Below are 18,233 nucleotides of genomic sequence, written 5' to 3' on the forward strand. Positions count from 1 at the left end.
ACGGGTAGTGGCAACTTCAGCCTTTTACAAAAAGATGGGAAAAAAGGGAGAAAATGCAGTCCTTGCTATATTACAGAAATTTATTTTCTACAACTTCATAACCCACATTTTTACTGACTGTGCATTACTTACAACAGAATATGTCAAGACTATGCAGCACAGCTGTAAGGAGCCTAATGGGCTGCATCAGCCTCTATACACTAAGATTTCTTTTTGTGACTGGGTAGAAACATTTAGAGCAAATCTCACCAATTAAGCCACTGCTCAGCAAAAGCACAGGCACCCGCTTATATGTGAATCATCAAACTCCAAACTACTCACTGTTGGCCACTGCACTAAGCACATTTTTAGTAAAGGTGTAATTAAAGTGCCTCTGCCGTCCCCTGAGAAAGGAGGATATTGGATAAACTGTTTTATCTATACCGCATCAAACAGTCTGCCAGTTTGGAGTTTCCAATCAGGCTACAAAGTTAGTCGATGTTTAGGGAAATGTGCTTGGTTTCCTGGAATAGAGTCGCTGTTTACGTGTGTATTCTTCTGGCTACAAGCGACACCACGAGTTCATGAGTCAACTCCGGGAACTCAGCCATTAAAAGAAAAAGGGGAAAAAAAGTTACTCTGACAAATTGCCAAGATAGCAGTTGTTCCCTTGGAAGTGCGAGACTCACTCTTCTAATGCTCTGGTGAGCTTGAATGTGCTTCTGACTACTGCTGATTTCTGACAGGTGATCTGTAATCCTCATTACACGTTTACTGCCTGAATCAATACATGCCATAAACATCCACACCAACTAATCAATTAGCTCTCTCCCAGTGAATCCAAACATGCAATTCTTCATTTGGTTGGTATATTTAACCCAATTAACATTTTTGTTTGGTGCAGCCCACTTTTATTCAGATGGGTTTAAATTATGAGAGAATCTCATAATTATGAGATAGCATCACATGGTCCTATTTACAAGTTGCCTGGGTTAGTAAGTGTCATAAGCCATCTCAAACATGTACTTGATAGGACACTAGTTTGTATATAATGTTCTTAACAGACTTTTTATATCTTCCTTTTCTCAAATGTATCCATGACATAAATATTAAAATGCTGCCTGCTGTAAGAAGCTGAGTGTTTCATGCTGAGTATTTACGCTTGACATCAATGTGGAAGGTCTCCAGCTCGAGTTTAAAATGTTCAATTTAGAGATTTCTGACCTGAATGAAAGGAAGCATTAGTCTGTCAATTACCATCTGCTACATAGTGAGTGGGTGTTGATTTTTGTATACAAACAAGATCTACCTTGTCGGTTAAGTAAACCAGGATGGTCTTTTTTTACTTCCTCTTCCTCTAAGAAAACGAAAAGAAATTCTTTTTGCAAATCAAACTTGTAATTCTGATGCGTAGGGTGATGAGCAGTCGAACAATTTTTTGTTAGTGCAGCTCCAAGTTCTAAATAAAATGTGTGACATGTTTCTGCTTCTGGCACGGCGATTCTGGCACAAACAAACTGCCGTGGTCACCACGCTGCAACTTTCAAGTTCTACTTCCAGCCAGTTTCTTTTCACCTTTGCCTTTTCTAAACACGGTCACACACTGACACTGCACAGGCTGCCGCTGTCCATCAAGATTTGTTTCGCAGCTCAAACGGACTGAAACTGAACAAAACTGCGCCGGCATCCAGAGCGGCGATGAATTTCACAGGTTGCGTTGCCATTAGTTGTTCTGCTCTGATTAGCATTCATATGTAAAGGAGAGCAAATTGCTTCTTTTTTTTCCCCCCACACACTAGTGCACTGTGGACTGTGACAGTTGAGTTGATTCTCTTTTAGCGTTACGGCTCAGTGCTCATAGTATAAGCTTTAATCTTCTGCAGAGGGAACTAGATTGAATGCCATTATTTAATCATGCACTGCAATAGATCCTAGCATATTGACTCTGGTTAAACATACATAGACAGATCATATTTACACGGGCTTTTGGGGAAACGAGCGTGAAGTCGTTTCTGGGCTGTTTCCCGCTGACATACAAATCATCTTAGAACTTGTTTACATAGGTAGCTGAGGAAAATGTCGAGCATAAAAGTAATTCAGTTTAGTGGGAAGGCTTAAGATAGCCAGGGTGCCAAGTCTAACTTCACAGTGGCAAGAGAGCCGAGAAGAAAATGTTTTGCCAAGTGTGTACCCTGCTTTGAGACACACATTAGGAGGCTAAAAGGATAAAAATAATAAACTAGGCAAGAGCGGCTGCTCTAAGGATAAAAGGAACTGATGTCATTTCAACTATCCTACACTATCATAAAAGTCTCAAATCCTATCAATTAGTACATTCGGTGGTAATTTGATGGTGTTACACAAACCTCAAAGTGCAGTAACGTTTTCTTTCATAAATAATCAAGAAATGAATGCCAAAGTATTTGCGTAAGAGCCTCACATACGTGCTAATAAGCAAAGTAAGGTAAAGGGATTAAATTCTCCAAACACAAAAAACCATTTCAAACTATGTAAACCTAAAAATAAATGTAAACCTAAACTGAAAGAAAATGAGTCACCACTCTGTTAAACGGCTCGGGATTTTAGGAGACGATGAAAACGCATCCAGTATCTATGTGGTGTCCCTTTTGATGTGCGCACCACCTACAGTGGTGCAAAGACAAACTCCAAATGCAAAGACTCATGTTGCAGTCTGAGCACGGGTGAAAATAAGTTCTTTCAATTTTTCTTTTTAATGTGTGTGTGTGTGTGTGGTCAAACCCATGTCAACATCTTAAGATTTTAGCACAGCAAAAGAGAGAGAGAGAGCGAGCGAGAGATGTAGTTACTGAGGGTTGGTGGATGTGGCCTATCTAATATTGATGTCACAGTACCGGAGTTAGGGCTGGGCGTCAAAATGAAACCTCTGGGGCAAAAGCAGAACTGTGGCCCTGGTTTTGGCTGGCTCATCTTTTTTGGGGGTGGTTAGGTGGGAGAATAATCCAACCGGAACTAGGCCTCAGACTCCAGATCTTCTTGTCCTGCTCCTTCGGTCGTGTCACCCGTCTCAGGCTCAAGCAGCAGGAACTTGCCATCATTGGTCAGAGGCATGTTCTTCATTAGCTGGGCCAGGGCTTCCGGGTCCTTAAAAATGTTAAACAGACTTGCTGAGGAACAATATCCTTAATTTATTTTACACCATTTTTCCCCAACTTTCATCAGCTTTGTTGGCTACAGTTACTCAGGATCATGCTTTGATGTTGATAGCAAGAAATAATAATCTTAATCAAAACATATATTGGTTGGTTTTACATTTTTTAAGACGTTACCTTCTTAGCTTCTGTAATCTCCTTTGCCAGGTTTATGGTGTAACATATCTGTGAATAGACAATCACATATAGTGTGTTGATATTATATATTACATTTAACATGTTCTTCTACTTGAAACCTATCAGAGTTGTTGATTCTGGGTTGTGAACCTTTTCGCCCTCCGTGTTGCTCTCAAAGACGAAGGCGCTAAACGATGGTTCTCCCTCCTCGTCTCCATTGCTCCAGTCTCTGGCTTCAACTACAAATCCCATCAGCCTCCCATTCTCCTGGTGGGCTGCGAACTGACACACTTCTCCAAGCTGGAACTGAGAATAAATAAAATAAAAACTGAGAAGTGTTTTTTAAAGAAGTTCAAATACAGAAAACCTGACAGAGCTCAATAAAAGAGCAGCTGCGATACCTGTTGTGATACTTACACTTAGTCTTGTAACTTGAGTCTGTGGGTCTATCAACCTGTTGAGAAAAACAAAACAAAACACAAAAACACTGAAGTCATACTCAGGATTTCTATTCTGAGAGTGTTAAAAAAAAAAAGCAGCCGTGGGTTACGTAGCAATTCAACATCACAAAGTTTGTTCTTTGCTGCCAATATTCATGCTTCACAGGGTTCCTGCTTCAAGGTTCTTTTTGTAGTTTAACTCAGGCAACAATCTACGGCAACTTGCCAACTTTAAGATTGTCAAGATGCCACAGGAATGCCCTAGCATTCTTTTGTTTGTTTGTTATTTTTTCAATGGCTCTCACTTAACTTCAATGCATTTAAAGTTATGTAAATGACGTGTGCCGCCTTGGTGCTATAGACAACTTGGATTTGCGTGCACAAGGTGAAGGAACTTCAAGTTCTACATAAGTGCTTTGCATGGCGTGCTTGGCTACAGGAAAGAGATGTAGCTGTGATCAAGGTCCAAACCAGACTATGTCACTCAGGCTTTAATGCGGTAAATGTAAATATAAAAAACACTGACACCCGCCAGTGTCTCAGCTTAGCCTCAGCCTCCCAGTAGATGCACAGACCTAGGTCGCATCTTTCTGTTTTACGTGTTTACAAGATTTTCAGAAAACCTGACCTGCGATTTGAAATTGATTTTTACTATCAACTTGACAATCCTGCATCGTTGCGCTCTTGACTTTTTGTGTTCACAAAATTGGGTGTCCACACTGCCCGTCTGGCTGCCCACACAGCAGATTAACAACAATACTTTGTCAACCTTTTGCAGCTGAAGTGTAATAAAAACTAAAATTTAAGTTTAAAAAATATTTGTCAAGGTGTTGAAACTATTGGAAGAATCAGGGTAACCATGAGTTGAAAGGAAAACACTATGAATATTTTTTTTAACCTTTTTGCAAATGTACCTGCACCACTGAAAAGAACTTTGTTTCTATATCAACGAGATATTTCTAAGTGCCTCAAAACAAGTCCCCATATCTGTCTCCAGCAGGTGCATATTGATGTAAAACTTGTGCTGAAAGTCTACCTGAGGCTACTGCTGGTGACCATGAGGTGGGCCTCTGTGGTCCTGAAGATGTTGTGAATGGCTCGGGCAGCCAGCACCTGCCTCATGGCCTCGTAGATCACTTCCTGATTGTCGCCGCAGCGAACCGCCATGGAGCCCAGGAAACGCACAGCGAATACCTGCTGAAGCAGGGAGTCTGCAGAGACAGACAAACATCATGCGCAAGCTAAATATGTCATCAGAATAAAAGCACAAGGACAGTGAACAAAGAAGTTGACCGATCACAACCACACACTGAGGTTAAGGTGAACTTAAAAAGTACTTGAAAGAGAGTGGACTATTAAAGTGCACTTAGAACAGGAAATTGTTACCATCAGTCTCTGTCGAACAGTCGTCTTCTGTTTCTCCAAATGGGTTTGTGCGTCTGTCAGGATGGGAGCACACACCAGCAAGAAAAAAAAACAATTAAAGCACTGCGCTACACAATTACGAAGCTATTTGCTTCCTGGAAATGATGTAAAAACCACAATGAGACCAACATTTAGGAAATTAGTGTCATCGCCCACCAGTAACTCGCCCCTATCTGTCTTTTGCAAAAACACAAACAAGCACCCACACAAACTTCCTGTCTCAGCTGTGCTCTCACCTCCCCCCAGTTCTGTTCTGGTCCTGAAATTCGGACGCAGGCAACATGATGTCAAACTGAATGGGCGTCCCCGGGGCTATTAGATCCTCTGGTTCTGGGGCAACTCCTGTTTTCTGAGAACCACTGCTGGTAGTATGAACACCTCCTGGCTTAGCTCTGCAGGAATTAGACAAAATAAAGATGAGTTCTGAGGAATAAACCAAGAACGCACCCACCCACCCCCCACCAATAAAGGATAAGACAGATTGGAAAAATGTGAACCTAATACTTCAGTCAGCAGCAGCCGTGAAATGATTCATGGTGTGTCAGTGAGGGGGCAAAAATCTACAATCCTCAAGAGAGGATTTCACACTGAAAATCCTAACAATGAAAGATAACTACTTAAGACAGACTTTAGTGTGCATTTCTGGTCTTCCACCAATTCTTAAACTTTAATTTGCTTTAAAAGAAGCATGAACAGAAGGAGAGATTACAGCAAGCAAAACCCTCCCTCCTCTGTTTAAAAGAAAACACAAAGCTTAATCTGAGGAAAAGAACCCTGTTCAACAACAGGTATTTACAGTGATGCATAAGATGTTTGGCTTTGGCCACATTTCCAAAGCTCAGTGGCACTTTTTTATTTTTTAACGTTACCCGACTTCATTTTGCAGGAGCTTTTGTAGCACAGAACTAAGAAAACTGCATGTTCATCACCCTATAAACATTTGTTTGTCCTTTCACCATGACACGATGCATTACAAGCTTTGGATTGTTATGCAGTACTGAATGTAGGATTCTGAATACACTCTCACATAAGCTACATGCCTGACCTGTCGGGGTTGGGTGAGCCGTCTTGTCTCTTCTCAAAGCTGGTGATGGGAGTCACTGCCTGGATGGCAGTTTGGTTCAGTCGGATAGCCACAGCCTAATATCAAAAATCAAAGACTGTTCAGTATCTCACGTACCAGTAGTCTGAGTCATTTAGCGACTATAAATGATCCTAAAACATTTCCAAGTACTTGTCTCATTGTCTTCAATGTATTTTCTCAACCCAATGTTTGCTCTGTGTACCATAAGCAGTTTATTTAGTGGCATCCCTAAAAAAAACAGCAGATGGTTCCCTGGTTTCTATTTGTTGTTTAGTTCATATATAATTACGTATAGGATTTGAGGGATGTAATTATTTACAGTAAGGTGGAATGCAAACTGGAAAAAGAAACCAATCACTGAATAATAATTAGAAATCCTGCTTTAGTAAATCAGAAAAAAAACCCTGACCAAATTCTGTAGAGAATGTTTTACGTAAAGGACATACTGGAGAGCAGGTTTATTCACTGCACTAAGTGGTTTCACTCTAATTAAGAAAAATCCACCAAACAATTAACAAAAGTCACATCACTGACGAGACAAATGAGGGTGAGGTCACGCAGCTCTCCACGAACACTTGAGTTGGGAGAGAGAACGGAGGCAAAACTTTAACAATTAGATAAACAAGATAAGCAGCGTCGAAAATCATTCTCCATCTGCTGCCTGGCGCGCTAAACTTCATTACCAGCTCTTCTGGTAATTCTATCCAGCCCACTCAAAAATTCTCAAACTCGGAAAAAAAACAAACAAAAAACCTCACTCAGTCCAACAGCTATTCACTAGAAATCCTGAAATTTTGCTCCTGAGGTGATAAAACCCTAATTTTCAGGTCTATAACAGCGCACCTGTTAACGGTGTCTGAAATCTACGTGAAACCCCCCGAATGATTACCACGGATGAGAAGTAAGCACATAAGAGTGAGGGCAGTTTTGGATGCAGCTCTAGTTATTTCATCATTAGAGAATGTGAAGAATAAACATTTGCAGAGGAAATATACAAGATTCTGGGACTGAATAGCTCTCAAGGCAAAGACAACTGAGAGACTGTGAGGGCGTGACGGTCATGGAGTAAAGGTTTGTTAATCATTACTTTTTATGTTGCTTAAATAGATTAAACACACATCCAGTTAATGTGTTAACTGGATGTGTGTTAATGTGTTAAAGTTTTATCCTTAAATGCCTGGTTAAGTGTCTTTTTTTTTTTTTTTTTTAATTTAAACGGTGTGTATCTATGCTAGTTAGTATGAAATCTTTACCTCTGGGTTGTCAGTCAGGTAGATCTGTCTGGAGATGTTGTTCACAGTGCAAATCCACTGAGAAAGAAACAGAAATTACTACATTAAGGCTTCATCTAGCTCAGGCACAGCGTGAAATCCCTTGACTGATACCAGCTGTGACAGGCCAGTCACTTGTGTCCGAGCACAAAACTTAATACAAAAACCACACAAATGAGTCTTGACAGTCTCTCCATTGTTCTATGACAGATACTTGTAGCAGCGGATATCTTCGTGAAGTGGATGTAAAACAAAAACGAAGGTCAAATGGAGCTGTTTGAGCTGCCCCTTCACTCACTTCTTCATACTCTTTTTTGCTCTCGGCTTGTAGAATCATTGACCTGCAGAGACAGGAATAATAACAGAGAGAATTAAAATGTTTATGTATTATTCTCACTGCTGAACATGGAGAAATTAAAAAAAAAAAAAGAGTACATACGTTTTTCCTGAAGGAGAGGTTATCTGAAAACAGTAGCGTCTGTCCTCACAATCCACCGCCATGACAGAGCTGTTATCCAGGTCCAGCACCATGCCTCCTGCTACAGCCCCCCGCGGCTGGCACATGAGATTCCCTCCCTGGGTGAAGAAATACAGACGATCCCAGGCTGTGGTCACTAGGCCTGTTTTACTGGAGAAGAAAAAGAAGAAACAGAAGAAACAGCGTTTGAATCAAAGCCATAAATGTAGATCCAGATCGTAAGTGTAAAGTAAGATAATGGATACTATATGTGTGCATGTATGCAATTAGCTTTGAGGTGATTTGAACAATAAAGTGGACGATTTTTATTTTTTCTATAGAGCAGGTCTCTCCATCTGGTAATTTCTCAAAGGTCATAATGACCCAGTGACCTCTGGATCTGCGTCTCAGAGGGATCTCTTAGTCTTTTTAGTGACCTTACATTCTAGAAGTAAAATTACTGTGTCAGACCTATCTGTATGAAAGAGCAAACACAGCTCGTTAGGAAACAGTCTTCACAAATCAATGATATATGTCAACATATAGGCCCCAAAGGACCTCTATCTCATCTGTACAAAGGCAAGACATGATTCAGTGCAACAACTCCCAGTGGTTGTATGACTACAGTAATACTTGCCACAGGACAAATTTATAAGAACCGCTTTAAAAACACATATAGATGAACTAGTTCTGTAAAAATGTCTCCTGGAAAATATAGTGAACACAGAAACTAGTCTGCAATTCATAATTTTATTATAACTGAGATGCACGTGCAGCGGTAGGTTAACTTTATCCATCCATCCCCTATTTATTCCATATTTTATTCCAACATCTTGCACCACCGCATATATAAATATAAATATGCTATACGTGTAGTTGTTGTCGCCTGTTGTCTACTCTGTTACGTACATTGAGAGCAAAGAAATAAACAGAAGTTATACTTGTAGCAGCAGATCTATAGATGTTTACAGACAAGTTTCCCACTTACAAACAATGGAGGATGTGTGTTCAGCAGCCAGCCAGAAGCCTTGCACAAGGTCATATTATACAGCACAAACAGTTGGCCCTCAAAACACACCCGATGATTAGAATCACTGCTCAGAATCCATCATAATGGATAGTGATTTTGTGTACCTTTGGAAAACTATAAATGTTGAAAACATGACAGATTTCTGATTTTAAAAAAAGACACAGTGTGCTCATCTATTAGCTGGTGCTATTTCCTGCATTGAAACATTAGTAATATTCAATAACCAGATATGAGCACACAAACAGGGCACCTACTACTTAATTCCTGGCATTACTTGAGCTAAGATCTGACAGGCGGGTAACCTTCTCTGAATAATAAAGATTCACCTCATTTTAATTTTCAATCCATGCAGCTTAAAGCTGTTGATAAAGCTTTAATTACGAGTGGCTTACAGCCCACCTGAGCTCACATTTTAATAATGACTCGTAAAACACATTTATGCAAAGCTCACAGAAAGATAACATCCTACATGATAGACACTTAATTACTTCATCCAGTCATTGCATTTTTATGGAATATTGCTGTGGTAATACAAACAGGATAATGTTCCTTACCGATTATTATTGTATATTCATGAATGCTTGTTACCTGAAAACTATGAGAAGTTTCACAGAACTCCATTTTCCTGTCATTTTCGTATTTTTCTTTTTACTGTTTACATTTTTTGTTTTTAATAGGCAAAAATCTTCTTATCCATCTCCAAAAAGAGCACTTAAAAGCATTAACTGATTAGAACAAAACTGCACGCATCTGCTGTGGTCAGCTATATTCCTTAGAGTTCGGGTAATTGTACAGAAGTCATTTTTTTTAGCTTGCACTTAATGTCTCGTCTTCGGTAATATGAAGAATTGTTATTGAGAATCTAAAACACGAACTGCACGTCCATTGTTGAAACCATGATTAACTATTTTAATAACATTTTCACACCAACAATTTTTCCCCGCTCATCATTTGATTCCACAAGTAGATCCCGAGTTGTCTTCTTTTTTTATTTTTGGGTTGTTTTATTTTGGCTCTAAATTTGTTTTGGCTATTAATGTTGTATATGCAATTATAACGAAGCTAGGATGTAATTCAACTCTGAGTCACCCCATTTCAAAACTGATCTATACGTGCGTGACTCATTTCAACTGCTCATCTGTAAACCTTCAATTTTGTACGCTCTGTTCACCAAATATTCCCAAATAAATGTCCTTTGATAAATACTTAAGTGTATGGCTCATGTTGCCCCGGGTGACTCAGACCCTTAATACTGAGAAACCATTTGAAACAGAAAATGTTTTCTGGCCTCAGCTCTATTTGACAAGCGTTTGAGGCTGCTGGCAGTGTGTGTCATTAAACAGAATGGCATTCTGTGGAAACCTTTTCTCCGGTGTCACAGACATTTGTCAAAGACTTTGGATGTATATGAGGGAGAGACAGAGTTTGACAGCTTTGACATTTCACTAAATCACAATGCGAGCTACGCAGCAGTTTTTATCCCTTGAAGCCATTAAGGAAGTTTCCCTTGCCATACATCTAGTCTAGAATAAGCTGACAGCGCACACTGTCAACATGTTACCTGACACACCTTGTCTGCTGTGACAGACTTACTGTTTATCGTGTTCGGGCTTATTTTTAAGTGTATTTGGTGAGAGAGAGAGAAGCAAAAAATCATTTCCTGGTTGTGTTTGGTAATTTAGGCATTCGAAATCTCCCGGAGCCACCGTGGATCAATGGCACCATCTACTGAACCGCATTTAATTTCCTGACAAAATTGGAAATGCCACTTCAGTTTGTTTCCTTTCGTGGCATCCTTTAACATATTGACTAGGTAGGGAGTAGGAAGTGTCCTTAGATTTTCAGATAGGGGCATAATGAGTGTAATTAATCTTACTTCCGAATGTTGAGGTAGCCAGCCTTCTGGATAAGCGTGCGATTGACAGGCTCTGTGTCCTTATCTGGCATGTAGACAGTGTCTTCCACAGACAGAAGCTCCCTGTGGGACACTCGCATGGCCTCCGCCTCTGAGTCCAGCTGGGCCTGGATGCTGAGATGGAAAACCGAAATCCATCTAAACTCGTTCCAGAAATGTTTTTCTCCCCCCACAGAGCATTTAAATACAAAGACATTTAAAAAAAAAATCATTCAATACTATTATGTAGAGTGCCAAAAAAAAAAAAAAAAAAATCATAGTAACATTTTTTCTTTTTCCAGTCACACACAAGCATCAATACTCCACAATACTTGCTCCAAAGCCATATTTCATCACTCGCTATAAACCTCACCACCCAAAACCAAAACAGTTGTGAATGGGATAGGACTTACCTTTGTGTCATGTTGGAAACAGAAGCGAGAAAACTGTCCATCTTCTTTGACACCAGCTCAAAGCCTTTCTTAAAGAAGCTGATCTGCGAAATCAAAGATAACAGTGAGCCACTTTGTACCATACTGCACATGCATGTTGCAGCTCACATGCCCATAGGTTGGGCATTTATTAAAAAGGATGAAATTGAATCTGGTCTAATGAATCACTTCCCTCTCTTTTTTAAGCACGTAATTTGAATGCTGATATGATGACGGATGGGGTGATTGAGTACCTGTGCATGAGTGTAGCCTAGCATTGGTTCGAGCATAGCTACTCTCTTGCGATACTGCAGGGCATTGAGGGCACAATAATACTGCAGTGAGGCCTGGTGCTGCTTTCTTCTGGTGTAAGCCACCTCCTTCACCAAGTCTGCCTTCAACTATTCAGACAGGAGAGGGACATGCAAATAAGCAGCACAGCAGCACAATCTTGTACATCCAAGAAAACACGTTGATATGTTTAGCATAGCAAAAAGAGTCTTATCTTTGCAGCCATTATAATGCATAAACTGTAGAGTAGTTACAGTCATACTCCCACGAGGAGGCATGGCAGCAGAGGATTATTTAGTTTAATCCATTTGTACTTCAAATGCTTTTAAAAGACTCCCACTGCATTAATGAGAGCATTACAGTGTTGCGTGCTCGTTTTACAGCTTGTGATCAATGAGAAAGAGAAGCTAAGAAAGCACTTGGCAGTTACTCTACCTTCTCATTTTCCTTCTTCTTGGGCAATCGACTGTACTTGACCATAGCTGCCTCATGCTCTGCACAGAACAGCAGAAAGACTGTGAGCATCAGATAGTAACTATTTCCTGTCATTTTCTTTTCTCAGACTGGCAAAAGAATGTGCTTACCATCAGTTCCAATGGCAAATATTTCCTTCAGTGTGCTTATCTCTGCAAAATTGACAAATATTATTAGAGATACATCTACAACAGGTATTTAAAAATGCATTATCACGTAGGTTATGCTTATGTTTTTATGATGAGGGCTCTTCTTTTTTTTAATCCAAGTCTGTCAGAAGCTACCTGTGAGGTCTTTCTCTCGGAACTGGATCAAGGGGAAGACCATGCTGTCAGCCATCTGGTTAGCTAGCTCGGAGTGGAGTGCATTCAGCTGGACCATACAAAAGAGATTACACATATGAGGCGCCGTGCAAGGACACAAACAGAAGATGAGCCTCCCCCAAACATCTTGAGGGATTTCGGTTTAATATTTACAGTAACATTTCTTGCCAGCATGCTGGAAAATTGCATTTTCAGTGAAATGGGGGCATTGTGGCATACAATGCCTCCCCCTACATCATAATAAAGCCATACTGTGGAAGAGTACATTTCATAAAGAGAATAATAAAGCTTACTGTTTACTCTGATATTGGAAACAGGGCTGCATATCAGACAAATTCAGCTATTATTCCCTGTGGTTATCAACAAGCCGCATGACGATTTAGCAAGTTCTAAAGTTCACAAGATTAGGTGCAGTTTTAGGCCTAATCTCAGTGTGAAATTTGTTTCCTGTGCATGAGAAGGTAAAAGGTCAAGCAAACAATCAACGTGTGTCCTCTGTGCATATGGGTGTGTGTCATGAGTGCTGACTGGGCAAGGCTTGTGGACCCCCATGGCTGACAGTGACAGGCCCATCTGTTTTGTCTACCACTCCATCATCTACTCATCCATCCACCCGCCCACTGCTGTTTCCCTGTATTCCTCCATCCGGTGAGATACACATATCAATCAGTTCCGGTCGCACAGTCATAAAAGTCCTCTGCTCTTTTCATTGAGCTCATTTTCTCTGCCATGCTAGGGGAACGCAGGTGCAATACCCTTTGTAACATGATAAAAAAGCAACTACAGACTCTGGGACATTTCATCATCTCACTCTTTCGCTGTGCACGCATACACCACGCGTAAATATACTCATAGAGCAAGAAAACTGCAAGCGCGGGCCTTACCTCCCCTACAGTTTTGGCAAAGTTTTGCAGCGTGGTGATTACCTCCTCATCACCTTTTCCAAGGGCAAAATTCTAGACAGAAAAAAAGAAAGGGCAGTGAGTTTAGACCAAGAAACTTTGTAATGTGCCATAGATTTATTTAATGTGTAGGAAATGGAACGGGCTGGCATTTATATTGCACTTTTCTGCTCCTATGGAGCACTCAAAGTGCTTTAGACCACAAGCCACATTTAACCATACATTAAAACACTCCAAGCACTTTATCTACCTCACATCGAATCGCCAATTCACCTAACACATATGTCTTTTGATTTTGAGAGAAAGCCTGGTGGAAACCCATGCAGGCACAAGGAGAACATCCAGACTCCGCTTAGAAAGACCCCAGCTGGGGTTCAAACCCAGAATCTCCTCGCTATGAGACAAATTTGAAATAACCACCCTGTTCTGCCAGGATTTCTGGCACATCCCTTTCATTAAACAAGGCCAAAGATATCTGTGTAGGTTCTCGGTCATCTGGGTCATGGTAGAAAACACAGACAAGGTCAAAGATGGTAATAAAGCCAGTAGTTAAAGTCAAGATGCTGAGTTTTAATCATAAGAGTGCTAAAAAAGTTCTGCAGTTACAGATCACTGCTGTTTTTGTTCACATTCACCCTGCAATCCAGAACAAAGTCTACCAACAAAGGTCAACTATCCACATATGTTTCTCTAAATGATTTAATAGATTTGTGTTGGCTACATTGCCAAAGGAGGTGCACTCCTCCAAGGCTTTTTTTGCTGCACACAGGAGGAAGGACACATGCAAACTCACACACGAACAGAAAGTTCAGATCAAAATGATAAAAAGTGTCTATAGCCCACATGGACAGTACTCATAACACAGGCTTCTGTCTTTTTTGTGCAATCACACGATTAAGTAAGCATATGAACCCTACTTACTTTCTTCTCGTATTCCAAAAGTTGCTTTGAGAGCTGCTCTGTGGCCAGTCCCATCTCACTCTGTGGTGGAACGAAAGAAGGAAAATAAATACATGTTAAGAAAAAGGACTGATTACTCCTTCAAGCTCAAACATCATGCATTTTTTCACTTACTGAGAACATTTATAAAAAAATGTTTTTTGGGTGCAATGCGATTCAATATCTGTTGAAAAGCTGGCGAAAACACCAGAGGGCACCTTCAATAATGAGATACCTCAGAGAACCAGGGTTACATTAATAACGCAACATTTTAACCACAAAGTAAATATAGGTCAAAAACAAACTTCTACACCAAATGTTTTCTGCTCCATTTCTACAGGAGACAAATTTTCATTGTGGGGCTGAGAGTATGGTGTTACAGTTTGGTACGTTTCTCATCAAAAACAGTAGCTCAAATGGCATCCTAAATCAAATCAAACCAAACACAACACTCTGCTGCTGTTCAGTGATGCAAAACCCAGAATCAGCAAGTTAAATTAGAACTCATGTTCATCTACAAACGTAAGGGGGGGAAAAAAATCTCCTATTATGTGTTTGAACATGTGGCTCTGTTCCAAACAGCAAATGGAAAGGAGTGCAAGCCTGCGCCTGACAGTAATTTGTTTTAGTACCTGTGCTCCGAACACCCGCTGCATTGATTGTAGCAGCTGGTTGGTGTAGTCTGTAAGCATTCCCACATCTTCCTCAAACACACTGAGCAAAGAGCGAGTCTGTGGGTAAGGGGAAAAAACAAAAACATTACAGACTCTTCTGATGAACACTATAATGGCATGAATAGCTGAGCACAAAGTGAAATAATTAGAAAAACCTTATCCAACAATTTTCCCACTAACTTACAGAACTTAAATATTCTGATAACTGATCTCAGTTACTTCACAAGGTGAAAAATATCACTGTGGCTTTTTGTTGTGGTAGATTTGCATGAAAACCCATATGAAAGTCTGGCATCCTGGAAAGTTGTAATGGGAACTTTTAAAACTGTTTTCTGACCAATGAAAATGAAAAAAAAAAAACCCCCCAGAAGAACAGATATACTGTAAATAAACAAGTACTTCCGATGATAAATACTGGTCTTAACCTTAAGTCAGATGAAAATCTACACAAGTCACTGAGCTCAAGAAATGTGGGTAGCCGGATTATACTCAAGCAAAACTTAAAGTTAAACTAAAGGCATACGTATTTTACTGCAGGGTGGATATGCAAACAGACAAAATCCTGTCTGGTGAAGTGTTTTCCATAAACAGGTGCAGCAAGGTAGGGCAGTTCAAGCAGAATGGAACACACCCAGAGAGTGAAGTCTGTTTACAGTTCACTCAAGCTGACTTATCCAATAAAAGGACCATGAGTCATTTCACACCAACAAGACATCATGACGCTTGGCTGTATGTGTGTGTTACTGTACAAAGATGCCAGGTACATGTCTTGTTTTGAGGAAGGAAACCACTAAGCAGACAGTGACCCTCCAGCGTGGGTTACACTTAAGCAGAACCTCCAAAGAGGTCAGCCCTCTTTAGAGGAAGAGTGATGCAACAGACTACAGAAAACAGGATGCATTAGATGTAGCAAGGACAGAATTCATCACCCACGGTCATGCATGAAAATGAATGCCGAACTCGGTGAATAACTTGTACACAGTGTAAGCGTTTTGTACCCTGTAAAAATTTGGCATGTTATTTTTGCAGTAACACTGCCCTGTTTGCAGACTGTTGACTAATTCCAGGGGAGTCCGATAATGGAAACCCCTCCCACATCCTGGGAATCAGGCCCAGAAGGGCTACAGAACAGAATTTAGATCAAAATAACTTCACGGCATTAGAAAATAAAACGATTGCAGGACACCGAGTCTGGTGGAGCTATATGGTTGTGACTGACACAGGTCTGGATGTACACCAGATAAATCATCTCTGGGAGAGAGATGGAATCCCTGAGAAGGGCGGTAGCTTTGTAAATACAACGGAGACACACAAAAAATCCACATAACCGTGACATGCTGTAGAAATGACTTGAAGGTGCAGCTACTGCTCACAGGGGGATTACAATTCTTGTAACAATGTGTCAATTGAGAACTGTCATCGACCAGTGGAAACAGACTACAACGGGTACTGGATACTGTCTGGGCTAAGCTAACTTCGGCGCTCGTAACGCCTTTAATGAGACAGCTGGGTACACAAACATGAGAAAAGAGACGCAGGCCTACCTGAGGACTGTCCTGTAAAGCGTCCTCCAGGAGCAGTTTGTGATGTACGGCCGGCATCTTGTTAGCTGTGCAGGAGAAGGGAACGAGGGCTTGAATTATTTAGAGTACGGACTCAATTTCCCAGACACTACTGCGCGAAAAAGAGAAGCCCGTATGCAATTGGTAGCAGGCCCAGTCATGATGTCATCTAACAGCTGGTGACCAGTAAGAGTAAACATCCTCAAACTCTGAGGTTGTTTAAAGACATATAGAGATATATACATATAGATATATATATATAGTTCAGTGTTTAAGTTGATTTTATCCTAATTATTTACGGCAAAGCGTCGGCGATAATGGCGACTTACAGTATCCTAGGACATTCTAATGTCAACAGTGACCCCGTGTGGTCACATAAAGAATTGCAGCATTGATTTTTCAAATAGGGTTTTAAAAAAATTTAAAGGAAAAACAACACAAAGTTTCTTCGTGAGGTGATGAAATGCAGTGCTGTGCAGTACTACAATTTTTAGTATCGATGTAATATCAAGTAAATAAAGAGCAACTACTGCCGATACCACGCTTTAAAGCTATAAAGCTTACGTAGGGGAGAGCAGTGTCATGTTGTATGAGATAAAGCCTCCTTAATTGACAAATTCTGAACCCATTTTAATGAGTTTAATAAAACAAACACACCTTTCAGTTTTTCATGTATTTGGAAATTTGGTTTTTCAGAATTCTAAATGTTCCCCTCTCTCTATTTACTGTTGTTTAAATGTGCTATAGGCTATAAAAATAGATTTGACAGTCAACACAAAAGGGTTCAGACATTTTTCATAGCGGATATTTTTTCATTTCCCCCAAAAAAAGAAAAAAGAAAAAAGAAAACAAAACATAAATAATGTATCCCAATTCAGTATGCTCCGTACTGAACTTAGAGGATAGGAACAAAGTATCAATCTGATACCTATCCTAACCTCTAGATGGATCATCATGTGCCAGTAGAAAAACATTAGTGCGCCACTGAACTCTACTGGAGTCCTGTTTAAGTGGTGGGAGAAAGCACTGTCTGATTTATTGGACCAATGTCTTCCATAGATGCTCAGCTGGGTATAGATAACATAACATTTCTATAAAATTTATACTGATCAATCCATTTAGTGGCAATTCATGCCATATGGATGGAGGCACTATTACCCCAGAACAGCTCACTCCACTCATTACAAAATAAAATGTTCCTTTACTTTGAGGAATAAACAAACAAACAAACAAAAAAACCCCACCAACAACAAAAAAGGATTGTTGATTGATATAAGGAAGCAGTTAGTATTTATTGAGAGATAAATGGATGTAAACCAATGGATGGTGATAAGTAGCACAAACCTTTTAAAATTACATTTTAGTCTGGTAAGTAATCAGGACCAGAAGCTCTGTCTTGCTTTGCATCAATCGCAACTGACAAATTGGCTGAGCATGTGATGTGCTGAGTTTCTGGCTCTCTAATTAAATCGCAATTACTGCAAAGGCTATACAAAGTAAAACAAAAACAACAACTAAAACATATTTACTGTTTTGTCCTAACAGGTAGTTTGAGAAATAAACCTTTGCAAAGTTAAACCTTTATATAACTTTGATATAATGAATATAAGAGTACTCACTGTTTTTTTCTCTCTATAAAAATCTGTATTAACATCAGCCCTAAAACCTAAAAACCTAAAACAAATCCTGCTATATTAGGCTGTGGCACAGTAAGAAGACAGCATGTAATATGCACTCGTGTAGTATTTT

General features: G+C 40.0%; 1 protein-coding gene across 1 annotated transcript; it reads right to left on the reverse strand.

The window, feature by feature from the left end:
• Positions 1 to 68: 68 nt before the first annotated feature.
• Positions 69 to 16,783, reverse strand: appl2 (adaptor protein, phosphotyrosine interaction, PH domain and leucine zipper containing 2). Its single transcript, XM_003443914.5, has 21 exons — positions 16,467 to 16,783; positions 14,881 to 14,979; positions 14,231 to 14,290; positions 13,292 to 13,363; positions 12,369 to 12,456; positions 12,195 to 12,236; positions 12,046 to 12,104; positions 11,574 to 11,720; positions 11,302 to 11,384; positions 10,871 to 11,023; positions 7,947 to 8,135; positions 7,806 to 7,848; positions 7,490 to 7,546; positions 6,198 to 6,292; positions 5,389 to 5,544; positions 5,114 to 5,166; positions 4,764 to 4,938; positions 3,705 to 3,741; positions 3,438 to 3,593; positions 3,288 to 3,335; positions 69 to 3,102 (listed from the first exon to the last, which is right to left on the reverse strand). Exons 1-21 carry the CDS (start codon positions 16,521 to 16,523, stop codon positions 2,971 to 2,973), a joined length of 2,001 nt encoding a protein of 666 aa, XP_003443962.1. The 5' UTR covers positions 16,524 to 16,783; the 3' UTR covers positions 69 to 2,970.
• Positions 16,784 to 18,233: the final 1,450 nt, after the last annotated feature.

This window comes from Oreochromis niloticus, linkage group LG7, assembly GCF_001858045.2.
Source record: "Oreochromis niloticus isolate F11D_XX linkage group LG7, O_niloticus_UMD_NMBU, whole genome shotgun sequence".
NCBI classification, from domain to species: Eukaryota; Metazoa; Chordata; class Actinopteri; order Cichliformes; family Cichlidae; genus Oreochromis; species Oreochromis niloticus.